This window comes from Aulonocara stuartgranti, assembly GCF_965226115.1.
Source record: "Aulonocara stuartgranti genome assembly, chromosome: 18".
NCBI classification, from domain to species: Eukaryota; Metazoa; Chordata; class Actinopteri; order Cichliformes; family Cichlidae; genus Aulonocara; species Aulonocara stuartgranti.
In genome coordinates, this window is record NC_138954.1 from 8,984,813 (window position 1) to 9,012,735 (window position 27,923).

General features: G+C 42.8%; 2 protein-coding genes across 5 annotated transcripts in view; both read left to right on the top strand.

The window, feature by feature from the left end:
- Window positions 1–333: 333 nt before the first annotated feature.
- mpz (myelin protein zero) lies at window positions 334–15,212 on the top strand. Of its 4 annotated transcripts, none has more exons than XM_082514817.1 (6): window positions 334–758; window positions 2,117–2,283; window positions 4,801–5,014; window positions 5,794–5,923; window positions 6,438–6,480; window positions 11,637–15,212. In XM_082514817.1, the coding sequence occupies exons 1-6, from the start codon at window positions 713–715 to the stop codon at window positions 11,721–11,723; spliced, it is 687 nt and encodes a 228-aa protein (XP_082370943.1). In that variant the 5' UTR covers window positions 334–712; the 3' UTR covers window positions 11,724–15,212. The 4 variants fall into 4 exon arrangements, with proteins under 4 accessions (XP_082370943.1, XP_082370945.1, XP_082370946.1 ...); XM_082514819.1 differs by having other exon boundaries at window positions 338–758; window positions 12,659–15,212; XM_082514820.1 differs by having other exon boundaries at window positions 340–758; window positions 13,970–15,212.
- A 2,407-nt stretch (window positions 15,213–17,619) lies between these two features.
- The window catches only part of atp1a2a (ATPase Na+/K+ transporting subunit alpha 2a), a 54,543-nt gene continuing 44,239 nt past the window's right edge, over window positions 17,620–27,923 (top strand). Inside the window, 9 exon segments of the mRNA XM_082514821.1 lie at window positions 17,620–18,326; window positions 19,040–19,245; window positions 19,247–19,308; window positions 19,311–19,336; window positions 20,199–20,273; window positions 21,531–21,590; window positions 22,357–22,560; window positions 25,869–25,982; window positions 26,429–26,563. Of these exon segments, the coding sequence (XP_082370947.1) occupies window positions 19,139–19,245; window positions 19,247–19,308; window positions 19,311–19,336; window positions 20,199–20,273; window positions 21,531–21,590; window positions 22,357–22,560; window positions 25,869–25,982; window positions 26,429–26,563 (783 nt within the window). The 5' untranslated portion in view covers window positions 17,620–18,326; window positions 19,040–19,138.

Here is a 27,923-nt window from a genome sequence, read left to right on the forward strand (position 1 = left end):
GTGCATTGTTTGGGCCACAGGGTGAAAGTGCAAGGAGAGGAGAATGAGGGGTGAGGCATGGGGGATGGAGGAGAGAGCCCTGGACTGACCTCTCTGCTGGATCTCTCCATGTTATACTAACATGCGAGCAGTGATCACATACAGAGCAGCCGCATATGGTCGCGAGTCCCCGTCACACGCCTTTACCTGCACCTACACACTAAGTGTTAATTAGCATCTCCTGTCAGCTCAGTCACATCAAGGTGAGGGTTGAATGTGACACATCACATTCATCACTCTGTAATGTCGCACATACTTTGCAAATTCGCCCCTAGTTGCCTATTGTTTATCCAATTAATTCACCAACTACTGTACTGAGGAGGTGTCTGTCACCTGCCTTTCTTTTCCACTTCAAAAGACAGCATGCGCTCATTTATTTCAGAGAGGGAAATGGAGCGAGCCGGGAGGAGGGGAGTGTGAGGAGAGGAGGAATGGGCCGGGCTGAGGCCTGAACGAGGGGTGTGGTTGGGTATAAAACTTGGGACAGTGGGTTTTCTGTTGTTGTCCTGTTTTGAAGCCCTCTGTCCTGGCATCCTGCACCCCTCCACTCTCTTTTACCTCTTTCTTTCTCCTCCTTCCACTCACGCTCCCTCCAGAGAGGGACTCTTCCTCGACCGACTCCAGACGGGTCTGCAGCATCAGTCTTTTGGGAGCTCCGTAGAAGCCAGAGACCATGCTGACGTTTTTGGCGCTGACGTCGGTTGCCCTCCTGGGAATAGGTAAAAAAAAAAAAAAAAAAAAAAAAAAAAACGGGGGGAAAAATGAAAGAAAACATCTTCTTTTAAAGTTTTAACTTCATTTTTGAGGACTTCTCTAACAAAAAAAGCTCACACTTAACTTAATCTACTGAAAGTGATGATGTAGAAATGATCTTTCTATTGATGTGAGGATATGGCAAAGTGGGTTTTTGTCTGTTTTGTGCTACCTGAAAACTAATAAACTTGATGACAATGAAAAAGGTCTAATAGCTTTGATACTGAATTAATCTCAGAGTGCACTCTAATACCTCCCACTACACTGGATTAACACTTAGCTAAAGCATTTTAATTGATATCTTGGCATTTGCTGTATTGATTTAATCTAAAAGGCCAACAGTACACCTGTAGAAGATTCAGTCTCTTTTTGCATGCATTCCAGTAAATGGGTCAGCACCGTCCATCTGTGCTTCTCTCTCGAAGCAGGTGTCTCCAAGCATGTAACTTTAAAGAGCAGCAGCATTGCAGCTTTTTAACTGAGAGTTTTTGCTCTCGAGGAGGCAGCTTTCTAAACTCAGTCGGAATTTTAATTAAAAACGTCAAGCGTGATTTCATTGACAAGTTTTGCGGGGGTTGGCTATCGCTCAAGGATGTGCACAGCGAAAGCTGCGAACTTTACTCCCTGGGTGTTGAAAACTCCAGAGTGCTTAAGGGCATTTGTGTTGATACAGCAGTGAGAATACTGTGACTCGTTGGTGGCGCGGTCCAAGGGAAAGTGAACAATACAAAAAAAATGATACTGCTCAGCGGCGAGGCTGTGCAGCTCCAGGGGGCTTTGGTAGTTGTTTGAGATGCTGAGTGCATTTTTGGAGGAAGTTAAAATATTGATTTTTGCAGCCAAGACTGAATTAACATAGATCATTAAATATTATTCAAGCATAAACTGTGCACATGATTAGGCCAACATTATCCATACCAATGGAGAAAATGAAGCTCCCCCTTTCAGAGACAACCCAAATATTTACTGAGTGCAACTCTGAATCAATGGCACATTTGACCCCACTTAATGTGCAGTTTGTCAGTGACTATCTGGATGTATATGCATGCACCTAGGATTATGCTAAAAGAGGACTACTTTGTGTCTATTGATAACAGTTCAGGTGTAAAAATATTCACAAAGGTACTCAAGGTATTCTAAGAAACAGTGCATGTTAATTTTTTTATACCAGCTCACACTAACAACTATGTACATGTGTTTTTGTAGTTACAGATTTAGATTCCTGAAGGTCAGCTCATAGTATCAAAAATAATATGAGCTCCCAGAATATTTTGTTTTATTCTATGTGTGAATTAACTACTTAAACCTGCTTTGTGTCTCCCAGTGCCTGAGCAGTCCCAGGCCATAGCGATTTACACTGGCTGGGAGCGGCACGCCTTGGTGGGCTCTGACATCCGACTCTCCTGTTCTTTCTTCTCCTGGCGCTGGATCTCGGAGGACGTCACCTTCTCCTGGACATACAGGCCCGATGGCTCACGGGACTCCATCTCTGTAATACTCAAATTCACACACATATACACACGCTATGCAAAATGAAAGGTTGTGTGTTTATAGGTCGGCTACTTTGAAAGGAACAAGCAATTCAAGTATAGTCGCATCAAAGCTGCGCTTGATGAAACTCCAGCGAAACGTCACCGAGTGTGGTATCTATAAAGCCATTGTTTCCCTGCCCACAACAGTGTTGTTTTCATCTGCAGCATGCAGCTGTGTCAGTAAAACATCTCTTGTCCAGAATTATACAGCAGACAGCCAACGATAGCGTCTAGCTGTTGAAATAATGGAGCATTTGGCAGCTAAAGAGCCAGATGTAAATCACTAAAGCGGGCTGCAGCAGGAGAGCCTTCCCTCCTTTTTTGCTATTTGCATGAATGACATTCTTATGTTGTTTACTCCCACTGTTCTCACATTCACAAAGTCATGTATAAATATTTAGGAGGGAAGTACACAAGTCTGCTGCACTGACAGAAATTTAGACTTGCCAACAATGTCTATATTTTCTGCCAAAAGACTTTTTATTGTTTTCACCATCTCTGTGAAACACAGCAAGCAAAGGGAGAAAACCGATAATAGGAAGAAGGTGTGGTTTTCTTTTGGAGGCCACGCGATTTGATTTCTCTCGGGAGATGTTCTTTAATCTTCGGATGTCTGTATTTTAAATGTCTTCCAAAATTCACAAAGTGATTTGTAGAGCACTGAGGGAGCGCGGTTATCCAAAAACAAATCCATGTTTAATCCAGCAAATGCAGTACTGTGCATATCTGAAATGTCATCATACACAAGTACTCAGTTTACTCTAACATCTGCACTAACTAAAAGCAACGTTCTCTGCTAATCTCCCCACTCCTCCCGCTGCATCACCTGCCTCCTGCTCTTTAATTTCACTCTCCCTGCCCTTATCATCCTGCCATCTCTCTAATCTCTCTATCTCCCCATCCTGACTGCGCCTCCCTCTGTCCACCTCCCTTAATCTCCTCCTCCACAGCTCTACCTTCTTTGTCCCTCCCCTCCTCTCTCATTATGTCCTTCCCTCACCTCCTTCGCCTTCATCTGTCTCCCGCGGTGGCCTCACTTTGAAACTAGACTTCTCTTCTTCTTTTATTTATTTTTTTTCCTCACTTATCTTCAGTCGCTCATTTCTTTCCCTGCCTGGACAGATTTACAGTTTCATATCTCTATCTGTTGTCACGCTGCATTTGTCCCTTTAAAATGTCATACTTGATTTCTGACACGTTAATCATATGAAAGGTCCTCTTCTTTTCACGTGGGACTTGGTAACAGCAACCGCAGGCCTCAGGTCTTTATTTATAGATGAAACCTTGAAAGACACATTTGACCTTGACCTTGTAAAATCCAGAGCATCACCCTTATTCTGCCACTGTGACCATTTAATGTTTAATAATCGATACTTGGTGACGGCGTGTCATCATTTTAAAAGTCATGGCACTTCTTCCAGGAAGAAGAACCAGAAGCCACGACACTATGCAGACATCTAAATGCAAAGCTCTCCTTTGCTTCCGGCTTTTAAATTGCTTTACATGTAAAACTACCTTTGACAACACTGTGCAGTCAATACTGCAGTTTAAGCTGGTCCAGCAGGAGTGAGATTTACAAGCCTTCAATAAGCTGTAAGCTGCCTGGTTTGAGACCATATACATTAACCTGTGTGTGCAGAGCACAAGATGTGCACAAGAAACAGACCAAAACTATTAAGAAAAAGTGCTTTGTTCCCAGTAACAACATCATGGCTAACTGCAGTACCACAGTGATTAGTGTGCATCTGCTTAATTTAATACAGTGAAACAGGTAGCTAGCTCTTGCTCTGGGAGCTGTGGTGGTGGAATAAATCAAGAATGGGCTAATTTAATCCAACCTACTGTTGTATTATTGGGAAAGATAAGAACCTCTAAATAGGGCAACCAAACAAGCACAACGTCTGCATCAGAAACAGTAAACTGGCTAACTCTGTCAGTTAAACTATCTATAGGTCACTGCAGTCAGTGTCAGCAGGCAGCGGTAATGACTGTAGACTTGCTGCTGCAGTAATGGCAGCACGCTGAATGGACTTAATAATTAATAGGTTATAAATGCAAAACAATAGACTGCTCATATGTTTCACTGGGATTTGGTCCACTCCCTGGAATTCCCCAAACCCCCTCAGTTATCAATTATCCACCATATATTAGTTATAAATGTTGTATATGTTTTTCGTGCGGTAGTAATTGGCGTCACATTTGCTACACCCCTCAGGAGCTGCTTTTGAATATTATTTTCTGGCCCTCGTGTAAAGCTGCTTGCCAGTTTTAAAAGCTGTGCCCTATTTTTTTCTAATGCTCCATGAGTGTCCCCCTGACAGGTGCTTCGTGCATCTCTATATTTTTTTAAAAATGCACACAAATAGTGGCAAAATTTGTTATTGCAGGAAATCACAGGTCTGATCTGCTGCTCTACTTACTAAACATCCAAATGCAGCATTAGTCAGAGTGACAGTGTGTTGACTGTCCTTTGTAGATCTTCCACTACACTGGTGGTGCTGCCTACGTTGACAACAAGGGTCCCTTTAGAGACAGACTGGAGTTTGTGGGAAACCCAGGTCGCCGTGACGGATCCATCCTGCTCAAAAACCTGGAGCTCAATGACAACGGCACCTTCACCTGTGACGCCAAGAACCCCCCTGACATAGTGGGCCGGCCTTCCAGTGTCCGACTGCTGGTGTTTGAGAAAGGTGAGACGTCCTGTGGGGGGTTTGTCTCCTAAATTAAATTCCTGCTTGCTAGATTCCCACCCGCCCTGAATGCTATATTTCAGTGATTCTTTTTTTTTCCATTGAAAGTGAACTGTTCTCATTTGTTTTAATCATTTGAAACTCTGAAATTAATCTCAGTTCTCGCCGTTCATCCGAATCAAGCGACTGTCTTCAAACCAGTCGTTGCTTTGCCTCATTTAGAATTCTTCGCACCTCCCGTTAAATGAAATCAATTACAATTTTATCTCTTTCTCTATTTGCGATTGCTATCACTGCCTCCCTTTCACTTCTTCTCTCCCCCTCCTTCTCAGCTTCTCCTCCCATTTCTCTCTTCCATCCCCTACGCCATCGTCTTCCACTTTCTCCCTCAGCACCATGACTCTCTCTCTGATCTCACCTTTATTCTACCTTATCTCTCTGTCGCTTCATCTCCTTCTCTACCTTCACTGTGCTGGTATCTTTAATCTTTCATTCAACCTTTATTTTATCTTTTGCTTTACTTTTCTTTGCTGCTTTCATCTCTTATTCACTTTCCTTTTAGCTTTGTTTACCCTTTCCTCTCCTACCAATTTCCTCCCACAAATGACAGCATCGTTTCTTTTCCATCTCCTTTACTGTTTTTTTTTTTGTTCGTTGCACGTTTTTTTTTCTTATGAACACTCCTGACTTCAACCTGGCATTTGCTTTCCACTGCCACTTTTCCATCTTTGTCCTTTTTGACCTTTCCTCATCTGCTTTTTCCTCTCGTCCACTCATAGTGCCCATCCAGGCTGGCGTGATCACAGGAGCTATCATCGGGGTGGTCCTGGGCCTGCTGGTGCTCATCGTGGTCATCTACTACCTGATGAGGTTCCTGGTGGCACGCCGAGTCTTCAGCCTCAGTGTCAGGTCAGTGCCCGGCCTGTGGCCGGCGGCTCTCTGCCAGTCGGGTTTTTGCCAGGGACTGGAGCTGAAGCCGGAGCCCATCCCTGGCATGGACACCTGCGTGGCCAAGCTGGCATAGCTGCTGTACCACGATTTGATTTGGTTAGGTGTGCGGAGTTTAAAATTGAAGTTAGTCAGCTGTAAAGACACAGATAATGATCTCTCGATTTAGATCTAATCTAAAAACAGTACTGCTCAGGTCCAAGGCGAGATGATTAAAAGTAGTGAAGTGAAGGTTTCTGAGTGGATTATCTACTAGATCATGAAAATGACAGATTCATCATCTTGCTTATACCCTTCCAATCTTCCAGTCTTATGAGATCTTAACACATCTAGCACCTGGGGGCTGTGCTTGAGACAGGGCCAGTAGATTAAGTTGATGTTCTTTATGATGGCTGCCAGGCAATGCAGCCCTGTGACCACTGGAGGGAGAGATAGATTCGACATCCTGACATTGTCTTTCTTTTGTCCCCTCCAGCAAACATGGCAAGAAAAAGAAAGAGGGTTCACAGCAGAGACAGGCAAGTTTCTCCTTCTACTTATTCCACATGCCTCTCTTCCTCTCCTTCCTGCCCCCGCTCCTCTTCTTCCTCTGCCTCCTTCCAGCCCCACCACACACACAGACACACACACAGACCGGCGCATATACACATCCAGCCGACAACACCAAAAGCAACAGATTGGTTTGCTGTCACATTCAGGCGCTAATAGTAAAATGATGTGCTTTTGGAGAGGTTACAATGGCATTCAGTGTTTGAGTATTTGGGCTCAGGAAACATGTTGTCAGAGGGAATATTCATCTCCTCTGTTGCAGTGCAGCAACACAATAGCACACATCCAACATGACAGTGCATAATGGCACAGTTTCCTAATCGCATTCCCCCGATGCCAGTCCAACCAGCTCGAGTATGCCCTCACACTCAGCCGGCTCCTCCTCTCAGCAACATATCAACAACAAAATAACATGCCATTCAAAGCCGGGCCCGCTAACACTAATAACAGTGTTCAAGCTGTTAAATTCTTGTGTCGTCTCAGCGTTCGTGGTGCTTTAAAGCCCACACCGTCACACCTTTCTTTCTCGTGGTCCTCACCACTGCTTCAGCTCCCTCGGGGGTGGGATGGGAGGCGTCCTAACACTATGGTGCCAGTACACAGTTACGGGGCAAAAAACAAAAAAAAAGAAGGAAAAACTCAAACCAGTGACTGTGAAATGGCCGAGGCCAGGTTATGGCACTAATGCTATTGCCTTACTGAATGGGACTATGATTGCTCGCAGTGGGGAAATGGACGGGAGCTGCTGATTTTGCTCACTGGGAGTCAAATGAAAATCACGGGGTCTATTATGGTCTGGGCTGTTATCAGTGGTTTTACGCTGCTGCACGCCAAGGAGTTGGTGTATTTTTTCCCCCTTCTGTTCCTCATGGGGGTGTGATAGCCTCAAGAGGTGGATTAATCAGACATTTTGGTGGCTTGTATTCTTTTGTGCACCAGGGCAAGTTCTGTTTGATTACTCTGTGGTAATGTGGGGGCTGCAGGGTTGTAATCGACTGTATGCTTTGCATGCTGATAATAAAAAAAGAAAAAGAAAAAAATAGAGAGACAGAAGTCAAAGGATTTGAGTTCAAGGCGTTTTCAACAATCAAGACTCGGCTTTGAAACGAGAGACGTGTAAAGATATCCGCGGCAGGAGATCAAAGGTGTTATTGTAACAGCAAGTCATTTAGCCACAGGTAGAAGCAAACTGTAAAGCGGTGGCGGGCTCCGGAGTGCGCCATGTTGCCCCTGTAGCGTAAACCTAGAGGGCGACACCGGTAAGGACCGAGACTTCCTCCTACCTTAAACAAGTGCACTCATTCTCATCTCCCCGGAGCCCCGCTTCCTCCTTCTGTCTTCTTCTTTCCTTTCTACTGTCATATGATTGTCAGGTTATTCTTGAGCTGCAGTCAGTTGCTCTCAAGTGCCTGCGGCGGATGACAGTGCATATATGAATAAATAACTCGCCGCCAAAAGGACACTGAAATATTTGACAACGTTGTCATTTGCAGTTACTCTCCTGCAAGTCTCTGCTTGGAAGAAAAATATACAGCGAAAACAGCTTTTCCATCTGAGCTCACTCTCCAGTGTGTTTTAGCTTATTTATTTATTTTGCTCCTCTGAGCTGGTTCTGGTCTTCTAGCTGCACCACACACAGAGAGGACTCGTGGGAGTTTACAGTGCGCTCATAAGTGGTTGTTTGATCAAATAGCCCTTATTAGGAGGCTCTGCTGACATGACACAATTTTGCATCAGCATCGCCGTCTTCGTCGCTCCTCTGTTTGCTGGGCTTGCACTACAAATCTCAAAAAAGGCTTTTGGGCAGGGAAGTGAACAACAGGGTGAGCGAGACAGAGAGACAAAGGAACCCTGTGGTGCCCGCTACTCCCCATTAGGTGGAGTTGTGGAAGAGGACTTTACCCTGCAGCCACACACATAAGAAAGCTCACAGGATTGAACACGCATACACACACACGCACTGTACTGGAATGATAATTGAGTGCACTCAGTATCGATCTGAGCACAGACACACACACACACAGACACACAACCCACCCATTCTTCTCCACTCCCCAATTGCCTCACTTCACTCCACTCCCTCCCTCGCACACTCTCTCTCTCATTCAGATTCCTTTTATCCGGTCCCCTGTCTCCCACTCTTCAGTCGCATCTTCCTCTTCTCTCCATGCCTTCGACTACCTTGCTGACCATGAGAAGCATCTATCTGTAACTCCTTCTTTGCTCTTTCATTTTTTTTAACTCCCTCTCTCTCTCTTTCTCTCTGCCGATTGCCTCCTCACCCTCCACTCCACGCCCCGCCGCCCCCTTCCTCTCTCCCGTTCCAGTTTCTCTCCTCTCCCTCCTCAAGTATTCTGGGTTCTGATCAGCTTTGGTTCCAGACAGAAAATCACTACCTCTCGCTCTTCATCTACCTCTCAATCTCCCTCCTCACCTGTCACCTTCTCTTTTTAGTATGCAGCACGGGACGCAGCCCCTTACCTACCTATCTACCTCCCCGCCAGTCCCTCCTATTTTGCCACTGTACCCACATTTCCTTTGAAGTGTGTGCAGCCCCTGTAACGAGGGTGGTACTGCGTTCTGCATAAGCAGGCTGGAGTGTGTTTACGAAGCAAGCCCGTCGTTAGCGTGGGAGCTATGGAAAACACTGCAGTGCAAAACTCGAGCCTATCGTGGGATGCATAATGGTAAACAATACAGTGATGTATGAGAGAATGTAAGCATGATCGAAGATAATGACACCGGACGGCCCTTGCAGCTTCCCTGTCGAGTTGGTTGCACTGTGTGTCTCAACTGCCGTCTGTGTGTGCAGCTTCTGCAGAGTGCGTAATTAAAGAAGATAAATTTTGTAATGCAATCAGCGGGGTATTATTACTGGGAGCTTCAGTGGGTAGAAACCGCCTCTAGTGTGCTTTCCACTGTTGACTAACCTCACGTATTAGAGGAGAAGTATTTCAGTCTCAAAGCCTCATATCCGGCACGCTTCCCTCTTCACTCTGTTCTCTGTAACACGACAACACTGTGCTGACCCGGGGTTCAAAAGGAATGGCATTATAAAAACCATTACATACGAGCAAAGTTTTATTAGGCTCCATCAAAGCATTATCATGCGCTTGTGATAGTTTTCAATAGGTTAACTCAGGGGTTAATGCACTGGAATACAGTTATTGTAAAGTTAAGTGTTGCCTTGACCTTATCTCCACTTGGTCAAGTCTTTCCTCCTGGATTTGTTGTGCTCAAATGAAGCAACACTTTACTTCATTTTCCCTCTCTCCTCCTCCTGCGTTTATAGATTTCTTATAGGAGATTTTTTTTTTTAGAAAACACACAAACGATAAACAGAAGGACTGCCAGTAAAACTGCAAAGTTACATAAGCAGAAGCTAAATAAAGAGTTTGGCTCGTTCAGGTTTAGGGTTAGAGTGTGTTTTAGCCACAGGTTAAACAAGCGTGCTCTCAAACTAGAGCATGTTACTTTTAAAAATTAAGTGAAGTGTACCTAGCTCTCAGTTCTTCTGTTATGATGCATAACTTAACCTTAACCCAAACCCTCAAAGGGTAACCGGAGGCCTGGATGATGTTAAGAGATTACGCAGGCCTGTCCCTGACCACAGCTACAGCAAAACAGTGTTGAAGATTTATAACCACTATTCCCCTGCACACTTTAGTTATTATTTATTCAGTAGCTCAGTTAGATACTTCAGAAATATTTAATTTTCTGTTGCCACTCTGACCCTGGAACTGCCCTTTTTAAATGTGATGGGATGCTGTGCCTCAAAGTGCAGCTACCCTGGAAATGATTTAATTTTTCTGTTCTTGGTGTAACTGTAAAAGTCTAAAACATATACCAGACATCTAGTATTTAATGGTCGAATGAAGCGTGTCTGGGATCAAAACATGTTTCATATTTAACAGGCTAACCCCCCAAGAGATGCATTTCTTTTCAATAGGGTCGTGCAAACATATTGGATTTTCACCGTTTATGTATTTGAACAACAAGCGAAACACATAAAAACGGGAGAAGAAAAATGACAACAGTATAATTATTTATAAGTCACAAAGTCAGACTTTAAAGCAAAATTGTCTCGATTTTAATCTTGAAAAAGCATTCTTTTAAAAATAATTTAAAAGAGTTCAATGCGTGGCGTTTAACTGTCCCGGCTCCATCTGCAGCGGCACTTTCAACAGTGTTTAAACGGCTTCCTCGCATTGAGCTAAAGGTCTTCACTCCGTAGTGAACTCCAGTCAGAGGAATAATGTTCAGCACTGAAATGTAACCTAGATGAAAACACTTTCCAGCTAAATTTGAGACATTTGTAAACATTTTCTTTGAAGGATCCAGCGGTGGCTCAGAAGGAATAGCAGATCGTCCACTAATGAGAAGGTCGGTGGTTTTATCACCGGTGCCTTCAGTCGGCATGCGAAAGCGTCCTTGGGCGAGATATTTCAAAACCCTGAAACTGCACCTGATGTGTCATTTATGTGTGTTTGATAAGTGAAAGTAAAAGTGCTGTATGTATAGTATAAAAAGCACTGCGTGAATGTGTGGGAGTGAATGGGTGAATGTGGCTGGTAGAGTAAAGGGATCTATTTTTGACCGAGACAAGGACGGCAAAGAGTTAATTCATACAAACCAAGGCCAAATTCAAAGACACTGGATATGTAAATAATTCAAGGGAAATATTTGCTCAATAGCCAATCAAAATCTACTCTGCATGTGTGTGTGTGTTTGTCTGTTTGTTAATCATCAATTGTCACTCAGTTGTCACAGGTGTATGGAGCCTACCTGCCACTGGGTCCCATCCTAACGCATGGTTACCTGTTTTGTCACCCCCTTACAGCTCTGGACACCGCCCCCCCTCACTTGCTACCCCCTCCCCTAAAAGAACTCTCTCTCTACCTCCTCACCCTCCTCCTCCTCCTCTTCCACCTAAATGTGTTTTTCTCTCTCCTCTTCACATTTCCACCCATCCTGCTAACCCCATATTTCATCTTCTCACCTCTAACACACCTGTGTCACCCCCCCCCCCCTTCTTTTCTCTCTTCTTCCTCACGCTCCTTTCCTCCTGAAGTGACTCTCCTCCCCTGTTCTCCCCCCAATTCCCCTCTCCCTCCTCCCCCCACAGGGCCCTGTGCCTCCCGCCGACCCCTCCAAGGTGAAGGCGGCCACCTCGGAAAAGAAGAAGCAGGAGTCACGCAAGGATAAGAAATAGGATACGGGGAGGGGCTGGGGCGGGTTCGCTGACCGGCTGCTCCAGCCCGTACGCCAGGCGGTGGGGAAGGCCCAGCCCAAGCAGCAGCAGCGAACCATAGTCAGAAAAACAGAGAGGGCGGGGGGAGGAGGAGAGGAGGGCTCGGGTCGGGTACTGATGACCATCGAGCTGGAGCTGACTCGCAGAAATGGTGAGGAGGGCCCCAGCGGTGAAGGAGGGACAGGGAGGTCCGAACCGCTTGGCTTCCTCTCCAGGCTCGCCAATCAGCTCACCTTCAAATAACAGACCACGAGAGAGGGAGGTGGGGGACCCATCGAAGATAAGAGAGTGGGAAGTCTATTGAGAAACCACAAACCTGCTTTCAACCCACAACGCTAACCTGAGTCCCTGAATAAATGAGTCAAATCATAACTGCTCCTGTCACAGGCTGATGATTATAAACGCAGCTATACTGGCTGAGATCTTAGATGTCGTGATAATCTCTTACACCAGCCAGCACCCCGAGTGCTTTTGTCAGGTCATAAGATATGCCATTTGAAGCGAGACCCTAAGACGGCTTGGTTTGATAACAAAATCTAAAAAGCTGCTCGCTGGGTTCTGCCTTTCTGGTTCCTTTCATTGTGATCCTATCCACCGAAAAAAAAAAGAAGAGCTTTCTCCAAGTGCGTCCGATACGCATCACGAAGCCCTGGCTGCAGGGACAAGCCAATTTGCTTTTTTCAGAGGCGACATGTCAAACTCCAACTTTCTCACCTCACACTGATCTTCCTTCTCTTCCCCTCTCCTATTCCATTTCTTCCTCCTTTCACTGTGAATTTCCTGACTTTCTTGTTAATTCAAATTACAGAAGTGATTTATATGCTAACTGCTCTATCCTGTTTCTCTCTCTCTCTCTCTTTCTCTCACCTCCCTTCCCTCTTCTCTTCCTCCTGTAGATAAAGGTCTGACTTCTCCATGACTGCCTCCAATCCTCTAGTCTGCTCCCTCCTTTTCCGCCCAGCCTGATGCAACCCCCATTATTTTCTATTATCTCTACTCTTTCAAGACAGCACTGGCTGTAAGAATAGTCCCACTATATCAGCGGCAATGGTGTCAAATAATTTTCACGACGCCTCGCCGGAGATCCTGTATGCGCTCATTGGGCAAACTGTAAAACTGTTTAGGGCCTAACTATGTACATAACTTCCTTAAGAGGAACCTGAAAGATATCCCCTCGTGTTTCGAGTCCCCTGAATGTCCCCGCTTAATGTTTACAACTCAATCACACACGCACTCACACACACAGACACACACACACTAAGTGGAGCTGCGAGTGCACTCTGGACTTTAGACAGAGAAAAAGCGAGACAGAGAGGGACAGGAGAGTGATAGTGGGAGCGAAATATGATTCCTGCTCTCAGCCGGCGCAGATAGAGGTTCAAGCCCTCGAGCTCGGGGTGATTCAATCCTCTCACATTTGAGCTAATGGAGGTTGTCGCTGTGTCCCTGCCCTGGCTAAAGGGGGCTATTTCTGGTCCTATAAGAGCGTACGGGCTTACTGTAACAGCTGCACATTTTTCAGACGACAGGAGATTGGGGGAAGGGGGTGGAAGAGAGAGGCGAGCAGAGCAGGTGGTGGTGGTGGGGGCCCTGCTGTGCTGTTTTGCGCTAAGTGCATGAGGCGGTTTGCTGTTGACTCGACGGCCGGGGACTGACAACCTGGAATGACGTCACGGCCCCCGAGGCTGGCGAACGCTCTCACGAGTCTGACAAAAGAGCTTACCAGGAAGAGGTGCAGCTTCAGAGTTATTTTAGGTCCAGTTAATCCGCTTGCACGTTTCTCCTCGCCAACCCAGGGCTAATTATTTTAGCGTGTGCTGGTAACAAGATATCTCTCTCTACATCTCCCTCCCTGCCTCCTCTGCGGTCTCCTCTCCTCTGTTATTCGCTCTTCATGTCAGCCCCCATCTTGAGAATCATCTCCTCTCTCTAAACTCCCTGTTTCGTTCTCGCCGTCCTTAACGTCTTTGACTTCCTTTATCTCTTCCTCTTCCTGCCGGTTAGTGAGTCTGCACTGCATTATTCCCCCACAGAAAAGGCCTACACACAATCCACTCCACTCTTTAAGCCTCTCCTTATCTGACTGCCAGGCCTACAGCTCAATGCTCTGCTCCTCTCTCTTCTGTCCTTCCTCCTCTTGCTTCTTCTCTTTTCTCAACTCGGTGATGGACATCTCTCTCTCTCTCCCCTCCCTTCGTGTTCACCAGTGATCGACCAACGCCCTCTCGTTTGCCCTTCAAGCACCACCTCCCTAAGGGGCACGTCCCTTTGCCAGCCCTTCTTCTCCGGCCCTTTACTGTCTTTTTTTTCTGCTGGTTCGAAAGCCAAAAGGTTCTCCTCTGCCCACTACTTCCAGAGGAAGGAAACGGATGGGCACAAATCCGCCTTTAGTCCTCACTGAAGACGCCAAACAAAAACTTATAATCTAGCTAGCTCTTTTCCGGTCGCCATTGCGTGTTTTATGTATATGTGTGTCTTGTTAAAAGTGTTAAAAATTAGATTACATGTGAAGTTTAAAAAACAAAAGCAGTATGTCACCCCAAGTAAAGCAAATGTTTCTGAGGCTTTTTTACATGTGTGCAAGAAAACACATGGAGAACATGTTTATGGAGGCAGGGAGGAAATGTAATGTAACTCTTTGGAATATGTCATATTTCTGACCTTGTGTGTTATGGAAGGTACTGTGTGGCTGTCTCTATGGTATGTTTTATTCAAAGATGAAGGGAAATCAAGGTTGTTGTGCGGAGTCAGAGAGAAGATGAAGGGTGGATAAGGGTTTGGTTAGCCCTAGATGCAGCGCGATGTGGCTGGGAAGGAAAAAAAAAGATGGGGGGAGAAGGTGCTTGCTGTGGGAGAAATCTTTAGAGGAAGAGACTTATCTGGTGTGTTAAGCCCAGCCAAAAATCCATATGTATCACTACAGATAGAGCCTCCTCTTCCCCCAGAGCTTTCTTTTAAAGGTGCTCCTTCCCCAACCCTGAGCCAAAGATGGACTGCGATTGGTGAGCTTAATATGCAGGGTGGAAAGCGTAGACTTGAATGTTTCTTTAAAATTCATAACAGGAATGGAGGTGCTAAAATCCACATCGATATAACTGGTTTCACTAGTCGCTGTTTAACTATCCAGTCAAATGGATTAGTTAGAATGTTTTCTTCTTTTTTCAGCAAAGCCACACAGACACCTGACGTAAGACAAACAGCATTAAAACTGCCTTTTAAACACACGTTTTGTATGTATTTTGAACCGTGTTAGTCGTAGTTGCAGAATAACATTCCTTCATTTGAAATGACTGGAGCTTCTTACATTTTTTTACATTTATTTTAATGCTTGTGATCATTTTCGAACCACTAACGACTTTTGGTGACTGTAATATGTTGTAAAGAGAACGTAAATAAAAATAAAATCCCCACGTCGCCAGCTGTTGTCAACAGAAGACAAAAGTAAACCCAGCTGAAAGTGCCTGCCGTGTCTTTCTTTCTATGCCGAGTGCTAAGCTTTCTGTAAATTTGTCACGTACGTCTCTGCCAAGACTCACTTTTATGAACTTTTCAAAAGACGAAGGTCCTTCCAAAATGATATAGTTACCATTTGAAATATTTGAATATGCTTACTGCTGGCAAGAGAAGTGAAACTCATTATAGAACAGCACTAACCTTATTAGCTATCTGAAAGCTTTTTGCATTTTCAGAAAGACCATTTTAGAGGATGTAATCTGGCGGTTTTAAATGCTGCACAGTGATCACCAGGTGGTGGTTTTCTTGTAAGTACAAAAGGAATTCAGTTTTGAAATTAAACTTTTAAGCTTTCCTGCATGATGGTGGCAGGTGAGCGCTAAAATGGGTTCTCCTCATCATGCCCTTTGCAATCCTACAATCAAAAAGGAATAATGATAAACAGGAAATAAATGCCTAGCAACCATTAACCACCCTTTCACGAAATGGCAAAATAACATACAATTTTTTTAGGGGATTTTTTCCCCTGAATTAACATGCTGGTGGGATTTAGTGAGCATAACCTTTTCAAAAATACTTTGCCTCATTATTCACATCAGAGTCTTTAACAGATGTGCGGTGACTTGCCCGGAGACAGTGTATGACTGACTGGCCAATGGGAGATCATTGAATGCTGCAAATGTAGGTTTATTTTGGATTATTCAAACAACCATAATTAAATGTGTTAAAAATTCAATTTAAAGCTGATGCAGATGGAATTTTTGTATTATCTTGTGACATTGTGGAACAGATGCTTATATGCTGTGCTTCCCAAAGTTAAACTGGATGGATGATAATGCACTGTATAAGCCAGACTTTAGCCAGAAATTAGTTGTGGAGTAATAAAGCCAGATCGCTTGCCTGAGCAACCCAAAGTTTCCAGACAACTGAGTTCAACTTCAGGGATGGCTGAAGTTGCTCATACACTCTGATATATTTTGTTGTTACACCTGTTATGAACTGTAGTGAGGATTTTAGAATTACTGCAGAGCATGTTGTGGCTTCACTCTCTCGGGATTGGTGGGACAAAAGTGAAACAAAAAGACAAAAACAAAATTTGACTGTTCATGGACTTGCACAAAGTTGCAAGTTTCTTTCTGTTTGGCAAAAATGTAGAGGATGCAACCATGACCTGTAAAAACGGTCACGTATTCACCAGCTAAAGCTGCCTATTTAGAATTGACAAACAACTATGTTGTAAAATATAAAAAGTGTATATTATTACACTAAAAGATATCTGTAACTTTAACAAAGTATTAAAAATAAAAGAGCAACATCAGATTTTATTTAAATGATTTAAAGTTGACACAATAGCATCAGCACACTCCTGCCTGTTGATATCCCCTTCACCAACAAATAAATTAATAAATAAATGAGAATTAACTCACTCATCAATCAAAACATACAGAATGCCTAAATATATAAGTAGAAGGTTGACAGGCAAATATCGAGTTAATACATGGTAGCTTAGTGTAGAGCTACAAATGTCCTTATAATTCAAAATTTTAAGTTAGGTTTGTTGAAACTTAAAGGCGGTCATTCATTGAGTTGAAATTTTAAGACAATAACTCCTGAGTTTTGATATAATAACAGAGAGGGAGGATGGCTAAGCTGTCTGCTAACTTGGTTAGCAAGGCACCTTCACAGATAACTGCTAATTACAGTACAGTAGCGCTAAATTGCTAATAATACTCAAATTTTACTTACCAGAACTGAGCATCAGAGTTGTTATTTAATCATGTGGTACAATAAACATTGCAATAAGCCCATTATTTGGGAGCTAACTGCATGATAAATGCTCGAAACAAACATGATTACAGAGTAGTAGCATCTTCAGCTAATGTAACGCAGGTTTGCGCCTAGTCAGGACCCACCTGTCATTCAAGGTAGTAGCAGCATTTCTATGCCCTTCAAATTGAGAAATTTAGGCTTGATCAGATTTAAATAAATTAGTTATTAAAAAATTTCCCCACACAGCCATGAACAAGGAAATTGATCAAAGCCCCATTTTTGTACCAGGCTGTAAATATGCATCTGCTTATTTACACAGGCATCTCCTGGGATTAACTCCCTTGCCAAGTAAAAAGACTAAGTATGCACTGAAGGCATGCTGCTTACACTCATGTATACCATTTTTCTATCACATTTATCAGGTGCTTGCCACAAAGGGAGCAATGCTTCTTAATTCAACTTTATTTTTCGAATGAATCAAAGTATCTGTGCGTGTTTATAGCTCTCTTTTATATTTGTTGTAATTAAGTCCAGTGTGAAATTCTAAAGGGTTTTGATGTGTGAGGATTTCATTTTTGCACATATTTATTTATAAGTTTTTTCTGAATTGGTGACATTTAGTACAAAGATTTAGGCCATTGTTAGGTATTTTAGTACCATGGTAGCATTTACTGGATATTGTTTTATAGTGACATTATACAGGAAAACTCTGTCATTCAATAAGGCCCCTTTGTTTTAGTTATTTTTCTCTTTGACCCAAGAATTGATGTGTGAGAATCACAGGCTGGTACAAGGTTGAAATACCACAGAGATCACTCCCTCAGCTACATTAGTTTCTTAATCTTTTAGACGCCTGTTGAAGGCCAAATGGTTTGTTTCAGATTTCACTAATGTAAGAACTCTTTGTTTTGTGCCTTGAAAATATGTCGCTGAGATAATCACAATTGTAGCTGAACTAATAAACTACACAAAGGATGCTTCTTCACCCAAGGGCAGGAAGACGCTCCCTTATCTTGGTCTGTACTGGTTTAAACTGATAATCTGCTGTCTCATGAATTTTACCCTCTATATAAACTGTTATACTTGTGAATAAAGTTGAGTCAATTTGGGAAGACAATCTGAAGCAGTCTCTGTTTTCTTGTTCTCCCAAGCTGCTCCCGAGCTCGTACTAACACGCTGAATGGCATGCTTGAATATTACTTGAGAATATATTTGACTGTGTTACAGACTAAGGGACATTCTCTGCTGATAGACGTCCACGCCTCGGAGGAAGTCGATCCACGGATTAGGCCTTGGAAACCGTTTCCTTCAGCCATCATCAGTGAAATATACAACCTCCAAGTTAGATTTAAAGATACTTTTTCTCTTAGAAGGTTACTCGTTTAATTGACCTGTACGATCACTTCTCTGGCTTATGTCTTAGACACTTTAATAAGAAGCTTTATCTACACAGAGTTTTATGCTGAACTTCAAACAACCATGCTAATATACCATTAAAAATAAAAGACCTTTACTGCAGAGAAACTCATTGTACAGGTGCTTAGACCTAAAGTACAAAGTTCATACAGGATTAGATGCAATGCAATGTAAGCAGACACCAAGCATAGAATCTGCTCTAAAAGCAATTGGCAAAAAGTGATAAGACATTTGGTGCACATTAGATACAAGATCATCTGCAGCATCTGTTGTATGGGCGCAGTGGTCATGACCCACCTTATGTAGTAAATAACTTGGACTTTAAGCTAATTTAAGTGTTGTGTTGGCAGTGAGTCACATTGATTTCATGCACAGGACAAATGAAGAAATCATTTCAGCGCTATACAATAACACAGCAGTTTCTCACTATCATTACTGTTCACGAACAGCTGGACACTGTGCTTCCCTTTGCATGATAATGAGTCTTAATGAGAATTCTTAAGGGTCACTAACGGTCCCTCATTATGATGTTTGTTAGAAATGCTGCATGATATGTTGCTACCAAGGTTTCACTTGTAGTGTTGACACGAGTGATTGAAGAGCCATTGTTCTCTAAGAGGCCTTGTGTGTTGTGACAGGAGGCAGTGACGTATTAAGCAGGTGCAGGTACTTGCCGTGTGTGCGTGGGACCATTTGCTCACGGTAGGGTGGGTGGGTGTGAATATGGAGAAGCCCTAATGGGGAGGGCCAGTGGAGCGGGGTGTATGGGTCAGGTTACCCTGACAGGAGTTTTTGGTGGTGGGGGTGCCAGGCCCAAAAAAGCCACCAGTGTCTTCCACACGTGGGAGGAGAGTCTCAACTGTGGCCGGGGTTCCTAAGTGCTGTCCTTTACATTACAACCCGCCGACATCTGGACGTCCAACATGGGCAAAGGGGTGAGTTCTCTTGATTTCTGAAGCTTTTCTTTCTAATATCAGCGAATGAATGAATGAACATCGCTCATTACTTACTGTAATATATGTGCAATGACAGCATATGGTGTGGACATGCATCACAGACTTTCCTAAATGCGTCTTCAGCACTTGATGTCTCGAAGTGTCAGAATGATGCCTTTTGAAAAAACAAACAAACAAAAAAAGACAGTAACATCTCAGGATAATGGCTTTCCTCCTCAATAAGTTTTGTTCTCGGCTTGCTGTTTATTTGGGTAATTACGTAATTTTGCTTTTATTCTCTCCATCAGGCCCATTCCATTTAGCTTTATGGGAGGACAGCCTGGTAATCTTCCTCACACACAGTGGTGGGAAATTGCTATGCCAGACACATTTCAGGCACTCCGCCGGCTCTGTGCTCCCTGTTTGGCTCTTTCTGATTACTTTTTCACTGTGTCACTTGCTCACACTCTCCTCTCATTCACGCTGTATATCCCTCCTTCACTGACATGCACACGTGCCACCAGGAGGAGACTGACAGCGGCAGATGATTTCCATGATGCACACTTCTTCCAACTGTTCGTGACACACACACACTCTCGCTCGCACTCATAAATGAGGAACTTGCAGTATTAGAAAAAGATATTTTCTCGTCAATATTGGGTGAATGGTTTGCCAACAGTGTCAGGAGATTGAAATAAACAAGGAAACACAAAGTCCATTGTGTTCACATTGATGCTTGCATTCTGTCGCTCTGAATGTAAATGGCTGGGCACAATGTGCCTACCAAGCAAGTGACTTTTCCCACTTATTTTAGGTTTACGATGATACCCTAATGTATAGTTATTGCACTCTTTTCCCCTAGTGTGGTGCCGAGAACGGAGGGAAGAGGAATAAGAAGGGAAAGAACTTGGATGAGCTGAAGAAGGAGGTGGCCTTGGTAAGAAAAACAAGCTGTCACTGCTCCATCTCATACTCATTCGGCACAGTGATTGATTCCAATGCCGCTGCTACCAAATGATCCCCAAATAGTGTTACTCCAAAGACACCAGGTTATTTAACAAGGCTATAAATGAAAACGGTGACCCATAAACAAAATGGCAATCCAACATGTTTAGTGCAGTCAATTGCAGACTAGTTGTGAGCCAGTCTGTCCTCTCCTATCTGCTCAGCCACCCTCTGGCTGCTCCTCTTTGTACTCGGAAAGATACTGAATAATTTGTGGGCCACCAGCAGTGTAGTGCAGAGTTTCGTCTTGTGCAGAGCTGTAGCTCTTTGAGGTGCTGTCAGAATGCAGCCAAGCGATGTCCATGAAAAGTGGGCTAAGTTTTGCCTTTTGCTACTTTATCTCTGATAAAGTCGCTCTTGTCAGTTATCAGATTGGCTTGTGACTGATTAAAGAAAAGAATCCCTTTGATACTGTCAACACTTAGGAGAAGTTTTGTGTTTAATTTTGCTTTGATCTGTCTGGCTCATACACTTCTTTAGTTACTGATTTCCTGCATTTTTTCCCCACAGAAATCATTTTCACCACCACCAGACAATAGCTAATCAATACTAGGTTTAGGTGCTTATAAATAAAACAAACTATTTTTTTTTTTTTTTTTTTTTTTTGGGTTGTATGGAAGCCCCAAACGCAATTTCATTGTTCTTGACAATGACAATAAATACTAAATACTAAATATCTAATTTTTTACTTGATTGTGGCCAAATTACTTGCAGCTAGTGAGGCGGCTGTTGGTGAGGAAAAATATGGATTTTCCCCTGTCTTACTAAGAAATTCACCCTTCATCCTGTGTGAATGATACAATCCTGACAGCTGATGGCTGAAGTTTTTGTTGCTACACTGCCAAACTCCATTTCACCCACAGTGGAAATGTCTTGGGATTGGGCCAGTAGCAGAAATGTGCCACCAAACAAGAAAATTTAGTGGGTTTCTTTTCTTTGCAGCAGGAAACAATCAGTTTTTATTGGTTTACACACTCAAGACACAATAGAGTTTACTCATCTGTCTGTCTGTCTGTCGGTGATGGATCCTTGTTAGATACAAACAATAAACTCTTTTATTAGTGAAAGACAGGGGTTAATGGGGTTAATAGGGTTCCTTATAAATAAATAAACAGTGCTGTAGTGCACCTGTGCTTTGCGCTTGTGATTCTTGAGGCTTCAGTATCAAAGAAACATTTTATTTTTGCAGGATGACCACAAAATAGATCTGGATGATTTGGGGAAACGATATGCAGTGGACCTCAGACTGGTAATGTCAGCCACACACAAACTCTCTTAAGTACACATGTACGCTTGCACACAAGCACACAAGAAAGAGCTGCTGTAATATCCCGTACAGAGATGCAATCTCTCGTTGCCCGGACTGAAGAGCAACATCCAAACGGAGACCAAGCATTACTTTGGTCAACATAGGCTCTCCCCAGTGTCACCTCTTCATCTTTAATCCGTTGCACACTCAAATAAACTTACACACTTCAGGATAAAAACAAATTGCAGATAAACCACATCATTTTTTTGCTTTCACCACATCTGCTGCTGATTCTAATTGTAACATTCCAGGTGAGGTCAATAAGATTTTATCTTTTTATCTTCTTTTTTTAAAGATGAGCATGGAAAAAAAATCAAAGCTCTACACCATGGGAAATAGTGCAAGATGTAAAAATGTCAAACATTTGTCAAGCTCCAAAGACAATCAATCAAAGTCAATTAATCAGATGTGTGATTATCTGTTCTAATTAAATCATAGCACTTTGGATATTTACACGGGATTTTGCTAAATGAGATATTGGAAAAAAGAAATTAAGAGGAAAATGTTCAATAGGTACATCCAACAGAGCATCTTAGATGAGCATCTTTTCTATGCTTGTGATGTTAAATAGGCCAGACGGGGACACTTGATGTTCTGCAACTACAGCTGTAAAATTGCTTTTTAAGCCAAGGTGAAAACTGGGCCATTGTGTTGTAATAAGATTGCCTGTGACAGCAGAAAGACATTTATTCCTGCTCTCCCCCAGGGTCTGACCAATGCCAGAGCTGTAGAGAATCTTGCCAGGGATGGTCCGAACACTCTGACTCCTCCCCCAACCACGCCGGAGTGGGTCAAATTCTGCCGCCAGCTCTTCGGCGGCTTCTCCATTCTGCTGTGGATTGGGGCCATCCTTTGCTTCCTGGCCTACAGTATTCAGGTGGCCACAGAGGAGGAGCCGCCCAATGACAATGTGAGAAACTGCTTGTAAAACCTGCACACATATGGACCTAACATATTAATCACACACTCAGAGTAAGACGTGCAGAATATATACACAGAGCTGGAAATGCACATGTCCATGCATAAGAAAGCATCATTTTAACTTCTTCTAATCTTGTTCAGACAGATGTACTCTGGTTATGTGGAGCACTTATCTAATTCTAATTTTATATGAAATTTAAAGTTTCCTCCAGGTCTAGCAAATTTTACAAACTTTATGGATTTTCCTGCTTTTTCTAACTTTGGTGGGACTCAACATCATTTCCCATAAGCACAAGTTGCAGAGTTGTACCAACAATCATATAAATCAAATCAGTGTTAGCAGAGGTGTATACAAAAGGGGTGAGAACAGTGACAAAATTCATCTGATTACATCACACATCCTTTTGACCATTCTGTTAGACCCCTCAAAACTCCAGTGGGGATAAAAATTAAATATGAAATGACTGCAAAGAAGATTGCAGTTATGTGAAAAACTAAGTATGCCATTAAAATTTCAGTAGGGATTAAGAGGGTGAGTAGCAGTCCTGTGATCCCAATCGGATACACTTGATTATTGATGAGCAGTAAATGTGACCACCTCCATAAAAACAGATATTTTGGCAGTTTGCTGGTCTGAGGTAGGCGTGTGTTAACATAATGCCACAGTTTTCCCAGGGGTGGATGTCCCAGCAAATTCACCCAAATTTCAGACTGTGAAATGCTAAGGGAAAGTCCAAGAGCTACATTGCCAACTTTGCAGCTGTAACTTAGCATGTTAAATGTCAAAATTCAGGACAGTACCATTAGAAAAACACTGAACACCTAAATGTTCATTTGGCTTGTTTGAAAGGGTTGCCAGGTGCCTCCTTCCTCGAAAAATAACATGGCAGCACAGCTTAGCTTAGCTTTGCAAAGTTGCATTTAAACAACCCACAAGACTTGTGGAATAATGTCCTTTGGACTGACAAAACTAAATGACCATAAGGCACAGCACCACATTTGGAAAAAAGCAGCACAGTGCAGGACTGGTTATGTTTATGTGGTCGTTTTGCAGCCATAAGAATGATAAGGTTATACAGATAACTGTTAGTTGAAGTTATGGCTGCTACAGGTGGTTCTACAAGCCACTGAGTCAGGGGGTGTACTTTTAGGTTTTCACAGGAGTCCTGTGAAAATGTTATTTTTCACATGACTGTTTGTATAAATACAGAATTGTTATTAAAGACATGCCTCACACCTTTCAGCTGCTTTGAATCAAATCTTAAACCAAAGGCTAGAGAGTAAAGAGATTTCAAAGGACAAGCTTTTCCTCTGCTTAAAGTGGTATTTATCTATCTAGATGGTTTGGGTGTTACTCACTGTAGAGATGTCTGCCTTCAGTTGAGTATAATGGACGGAGATGCCATTTACCTTGCACTTCACAAAATGAAGAAAAAAATCAAAAGGAAAAAGTATCACATCACAAATCACGACGTGGCTACATACTTGTTGTTAGTCCAACTAAGGTGGATTTTTCTTTGGCTTTCTTTTTCTGCTGGTTATATTTTCTTAACATAACCTTTACTCAGCAGAGGTTTTTGTCTTGAGATCTTAATCTCCTTTTTGAGTTTCCCATAAAAACCCAACTGGTCACAGGGACCAATACAGAGACAGCATACATGAAAACCAACAGAATAAAGAATGAAAACTGAAAAGGAACAGGGGGAAAACTCAGCTTCTAAAGTGTAACATGAATCCAAAAATACTTTTTAGAAACAGCAGGATTAGGTCCCCATAAGTACAGAATATCGGTTACACCGTGACATAGAGTCCTTGCCTTCTTCCGAGTGTGGCACAAAAACAACCACTGACACTGGCGTCCTAGCAGTCACACGAATAAACACCCAGACCAACCACTGAGCAAACAGAGCCAAGCACCACCCATGCTGCACATTATGGCTCTCACTCATTATGCAGTCTGCATTAAGCTCTTGCATAATATACAGTAACGTACAGTAGAAAGACACGTGCACATTAATCCCCCAGCAGTTTAATCTCTCCATTTAGCGCCGAGCATGTACAGCTGGATGCTCCGGTAAGCTACTTCAAAGCCCTGACAGCCTGCAGCTTCGGCACTTTGAGCCTTTGCAAAGTGTACTGGCAGCTATTACAGAAGAAATTCCACCTTAAGTGTACTCCACATATGGTTGTTGTCAGATGATAAGTTAATTTTACATTACTTTGATGCATTTTATTGACCTGAAGAATTGCGTTTAATTTGAGAAAATGGTCCAGCGGGCTTCTGAAAGTGCCGCTGAAATAACGCAGTATATTTCTTGGTGTTAAAATTCACATTTGGGAAAGAACCTGTTGATTTAAATGTCACCTGCCTTGACAGCTGTTGTTTCTATAATTTCCATGCAGCTGGTGAACAGAAATATTTCTTTCTGAAGTGAGAGGAGGTAAAAGAGCTGTTCTAAAATCTGCAAAAACTCACATGGAGACAAAATCAGGACCTGCAAACTGAACACTGAAATTGAGAAAAATGTTCTAAGTACTGACAAGTGATTTTTCAGCGGATATGTTTCCCGGTTCAGAAGCTTTTTGCACAGACTTAGTGTTTTTAAAAAAAGAAAGAAACAATAACCCACTGAAGTGTAAAAGAGCAAAACATTCTGTTGTTGCTGTCAAATGAAAGCGACACCTTCCAAAAAGGAAACTTTTCAGGATTTTGTAATTTTTCTTTCCAGGAGTCCAAGACATACAGTACACCAGCTGGCAGATGCTTTCATCCAAAGTGCCTGGCTGTCTTGTTTGCATCAGTGAGAGCTGAACCCATAACAGCCTTTTCACAGTAGACCTGAAAATAGCCACCAAAAATGCAATAAAAATACACCAGAATGAATGTTTCCTGCTTTTACATAACCATAAGTCTAAAAAGCCAGGCTGTAGCTCAGTGAGCGTCTCTTAGTGGCCTCGCAGATTGGAGTTTCAGTCCTTGGTTTTCTGGGTTCGGGTGACAGATGCTCACTTGGACTGACGAGAACTGAGCTGTCCAAGATAACAAAAATAGTACAGAAGATTCCGGCTCTGGGATGACTTCTTCTTTTTAAATCTCTCACTAAGTCTGTGAGCTTCCCCCAGGTTTTTCCCTCTGAACTCTGTTCTTGCACATGTACATTTAAGGTTTTACTGTTTTAAGACCCGTTTCAAGCTGATAAATCCCCATTTCCTGCGCTTAAGTGTACCTTACATGAACCAAACTAAGTTGATAAAGACACCGTCTCCCCCTGTTACATGGCTTTCCTTCCGTTTCAGTTATATCTGGGTGTGGTGCTGGCAGCTGTGGTGATCGTCACCGGCTGTTTCTCTTACTTCCAAGAAGCCAAAAGCTCTCGAATCATGGAGTCCTTCAAGAAAATGGTGCCACAGGTAAGTTGATGCATTTGGTGTTTGTGTACTCTCAGAGCTTTCTGAATCAATAAGCCGTCCCTCAAGTAGGGCTTACACACTCACTTGAGTGGAAACCTAATAAGCTTGCACAAAGGAAGAATAAATGTTTGAGCCAACTTTGGATTGTGAGTGTGTTTGCATAAAAACTCCCCTTGCGTTATCCACCTCTAGCACTTTGATTGCCTAATTCTTTAATCTATTTAGACTCTTTTCACACACTTCTCGCGCCTCTTTTCCCTACCTGTCTTCCTCCTCTCATCTCCCTTCTCGTCTATATCTGTCTTTTACATACCTCCATACCCCCTGGCTTCTCTTCTTTTTATATCGCTCCTCTCTCCTCATCTGACTAAATCCTCTCTCTGTTCCCAGACGTTCTCTCTTCCTCACACTCCCTCTCCCTGCTCTTCTTTTTTTCTCCATGCCAGCAAGCGATGGTGATCCGGGAGGGGGAGAAGATGCAGATCAATGCAGACCTTGTGGTGCTGGGAGATCTGGTGGAGATCAAAGGGGGAGACCGCGTCCCAGCTGACCTTCGAGTGATCTCTTCCAGCGGATGCAAGGTAGGGGAGGGGTGCTGGGCCCGTCCCTGGGGAACCTGGAAGTCGCAGTGGGATTACAGTAGCTCAGCTGACTTTGGTATTTCTACCTTATTTTCTCTTTTTTCTAGCACATTGTTTATCATAAAGAGCATCTGAGCATGCAAACATTTGCAGGTAAACGAAGTACAGGTGACTTGGACGGGAATGATAAATAAATCAAATAACTCATAAAATATTTGGCCTTGTGATAAACTGTTCACCAGCTGTCAGTCCTTGAAAGATATTTTAGTCTGGATCAAAGTAATGCACCAACCCACAACAATGCTGCAGTAATCAGACTTTCCACCTTTCCCAGTTTCCCTTAAAAATGATTTCAATAATGTTTCCTGAACGTTTTTTTTAAACATCTTCTTGTTAAAGCCTTTTCCCCTGCCAACAAGCAATGTGCAGTTGTACATGCAAAAACTGTTGTTGTGTTAGCTATGACCATATTTACATCACCCAGAAAATGCTTTCATTATGGCTCGCTTCCAAGACACCACGTAATCACATTCAAACACGATGCTTGAGCGGCTAGTTGTCTGCTTCTGATTTGCAGTTTAATGAAAAACTGAGTCAGATTGTTCCTGTAGAATTCACCTCATACTGATGAGCCAGGGAAAGGGCATTTTGTATACATATTTTGTGTGAAAGATTAATCTGGTTTTGATTAAATTTTCGTCTTTTTTTATGTCGAGTCTGAGTAAGGTCTGCGCGCTCACTTGGACATTTCTTAATATTTTCTGCATAAATATGACCTAAAGGTTCATCTGACTCTGACAAAGGTCTTAAAAGGAGATAAAGAGGACCAGTTTAGATAACTGAAATAAAAAATATCTGACTTGGTCACTGATTAAACATAAACTAAATTCTTCATGGCATGGATTCAACAAGGTTTTAGAAACACAAGTGTCTATCTCAGGGCTTTCCACTGACATGATATTATTATGCATTACTACTACTACTACTAATAATAATAATAATATTTCAAAAATAATAATTTTTGAATTTTTTATTTCAATAAAGTGAAAAACATGGAAAAAAACCCCCACAAATGCAAGAAGACAAAAAGATGTGTTGGCTGCACATCCACAATCCACCACATCCCAAAGGTGCTTTGTTGACTTGAGATCTGATGTCTCTGAAGCCCATTTTACAACTCTTTGTCATGCTGGACAAACCGATTTGAGATCATTTGAACTTGATGTGATGCATTCAGCTTTAAGCAGCTATCACCAGCATGTCTGGCACCAACAACTGTGCCATGTTCAAAGTCACTTAAATGAACTTGAGCAGGTCATCTTGACCATACACCAAGGTATTGGCTGATTTGATATTTGCA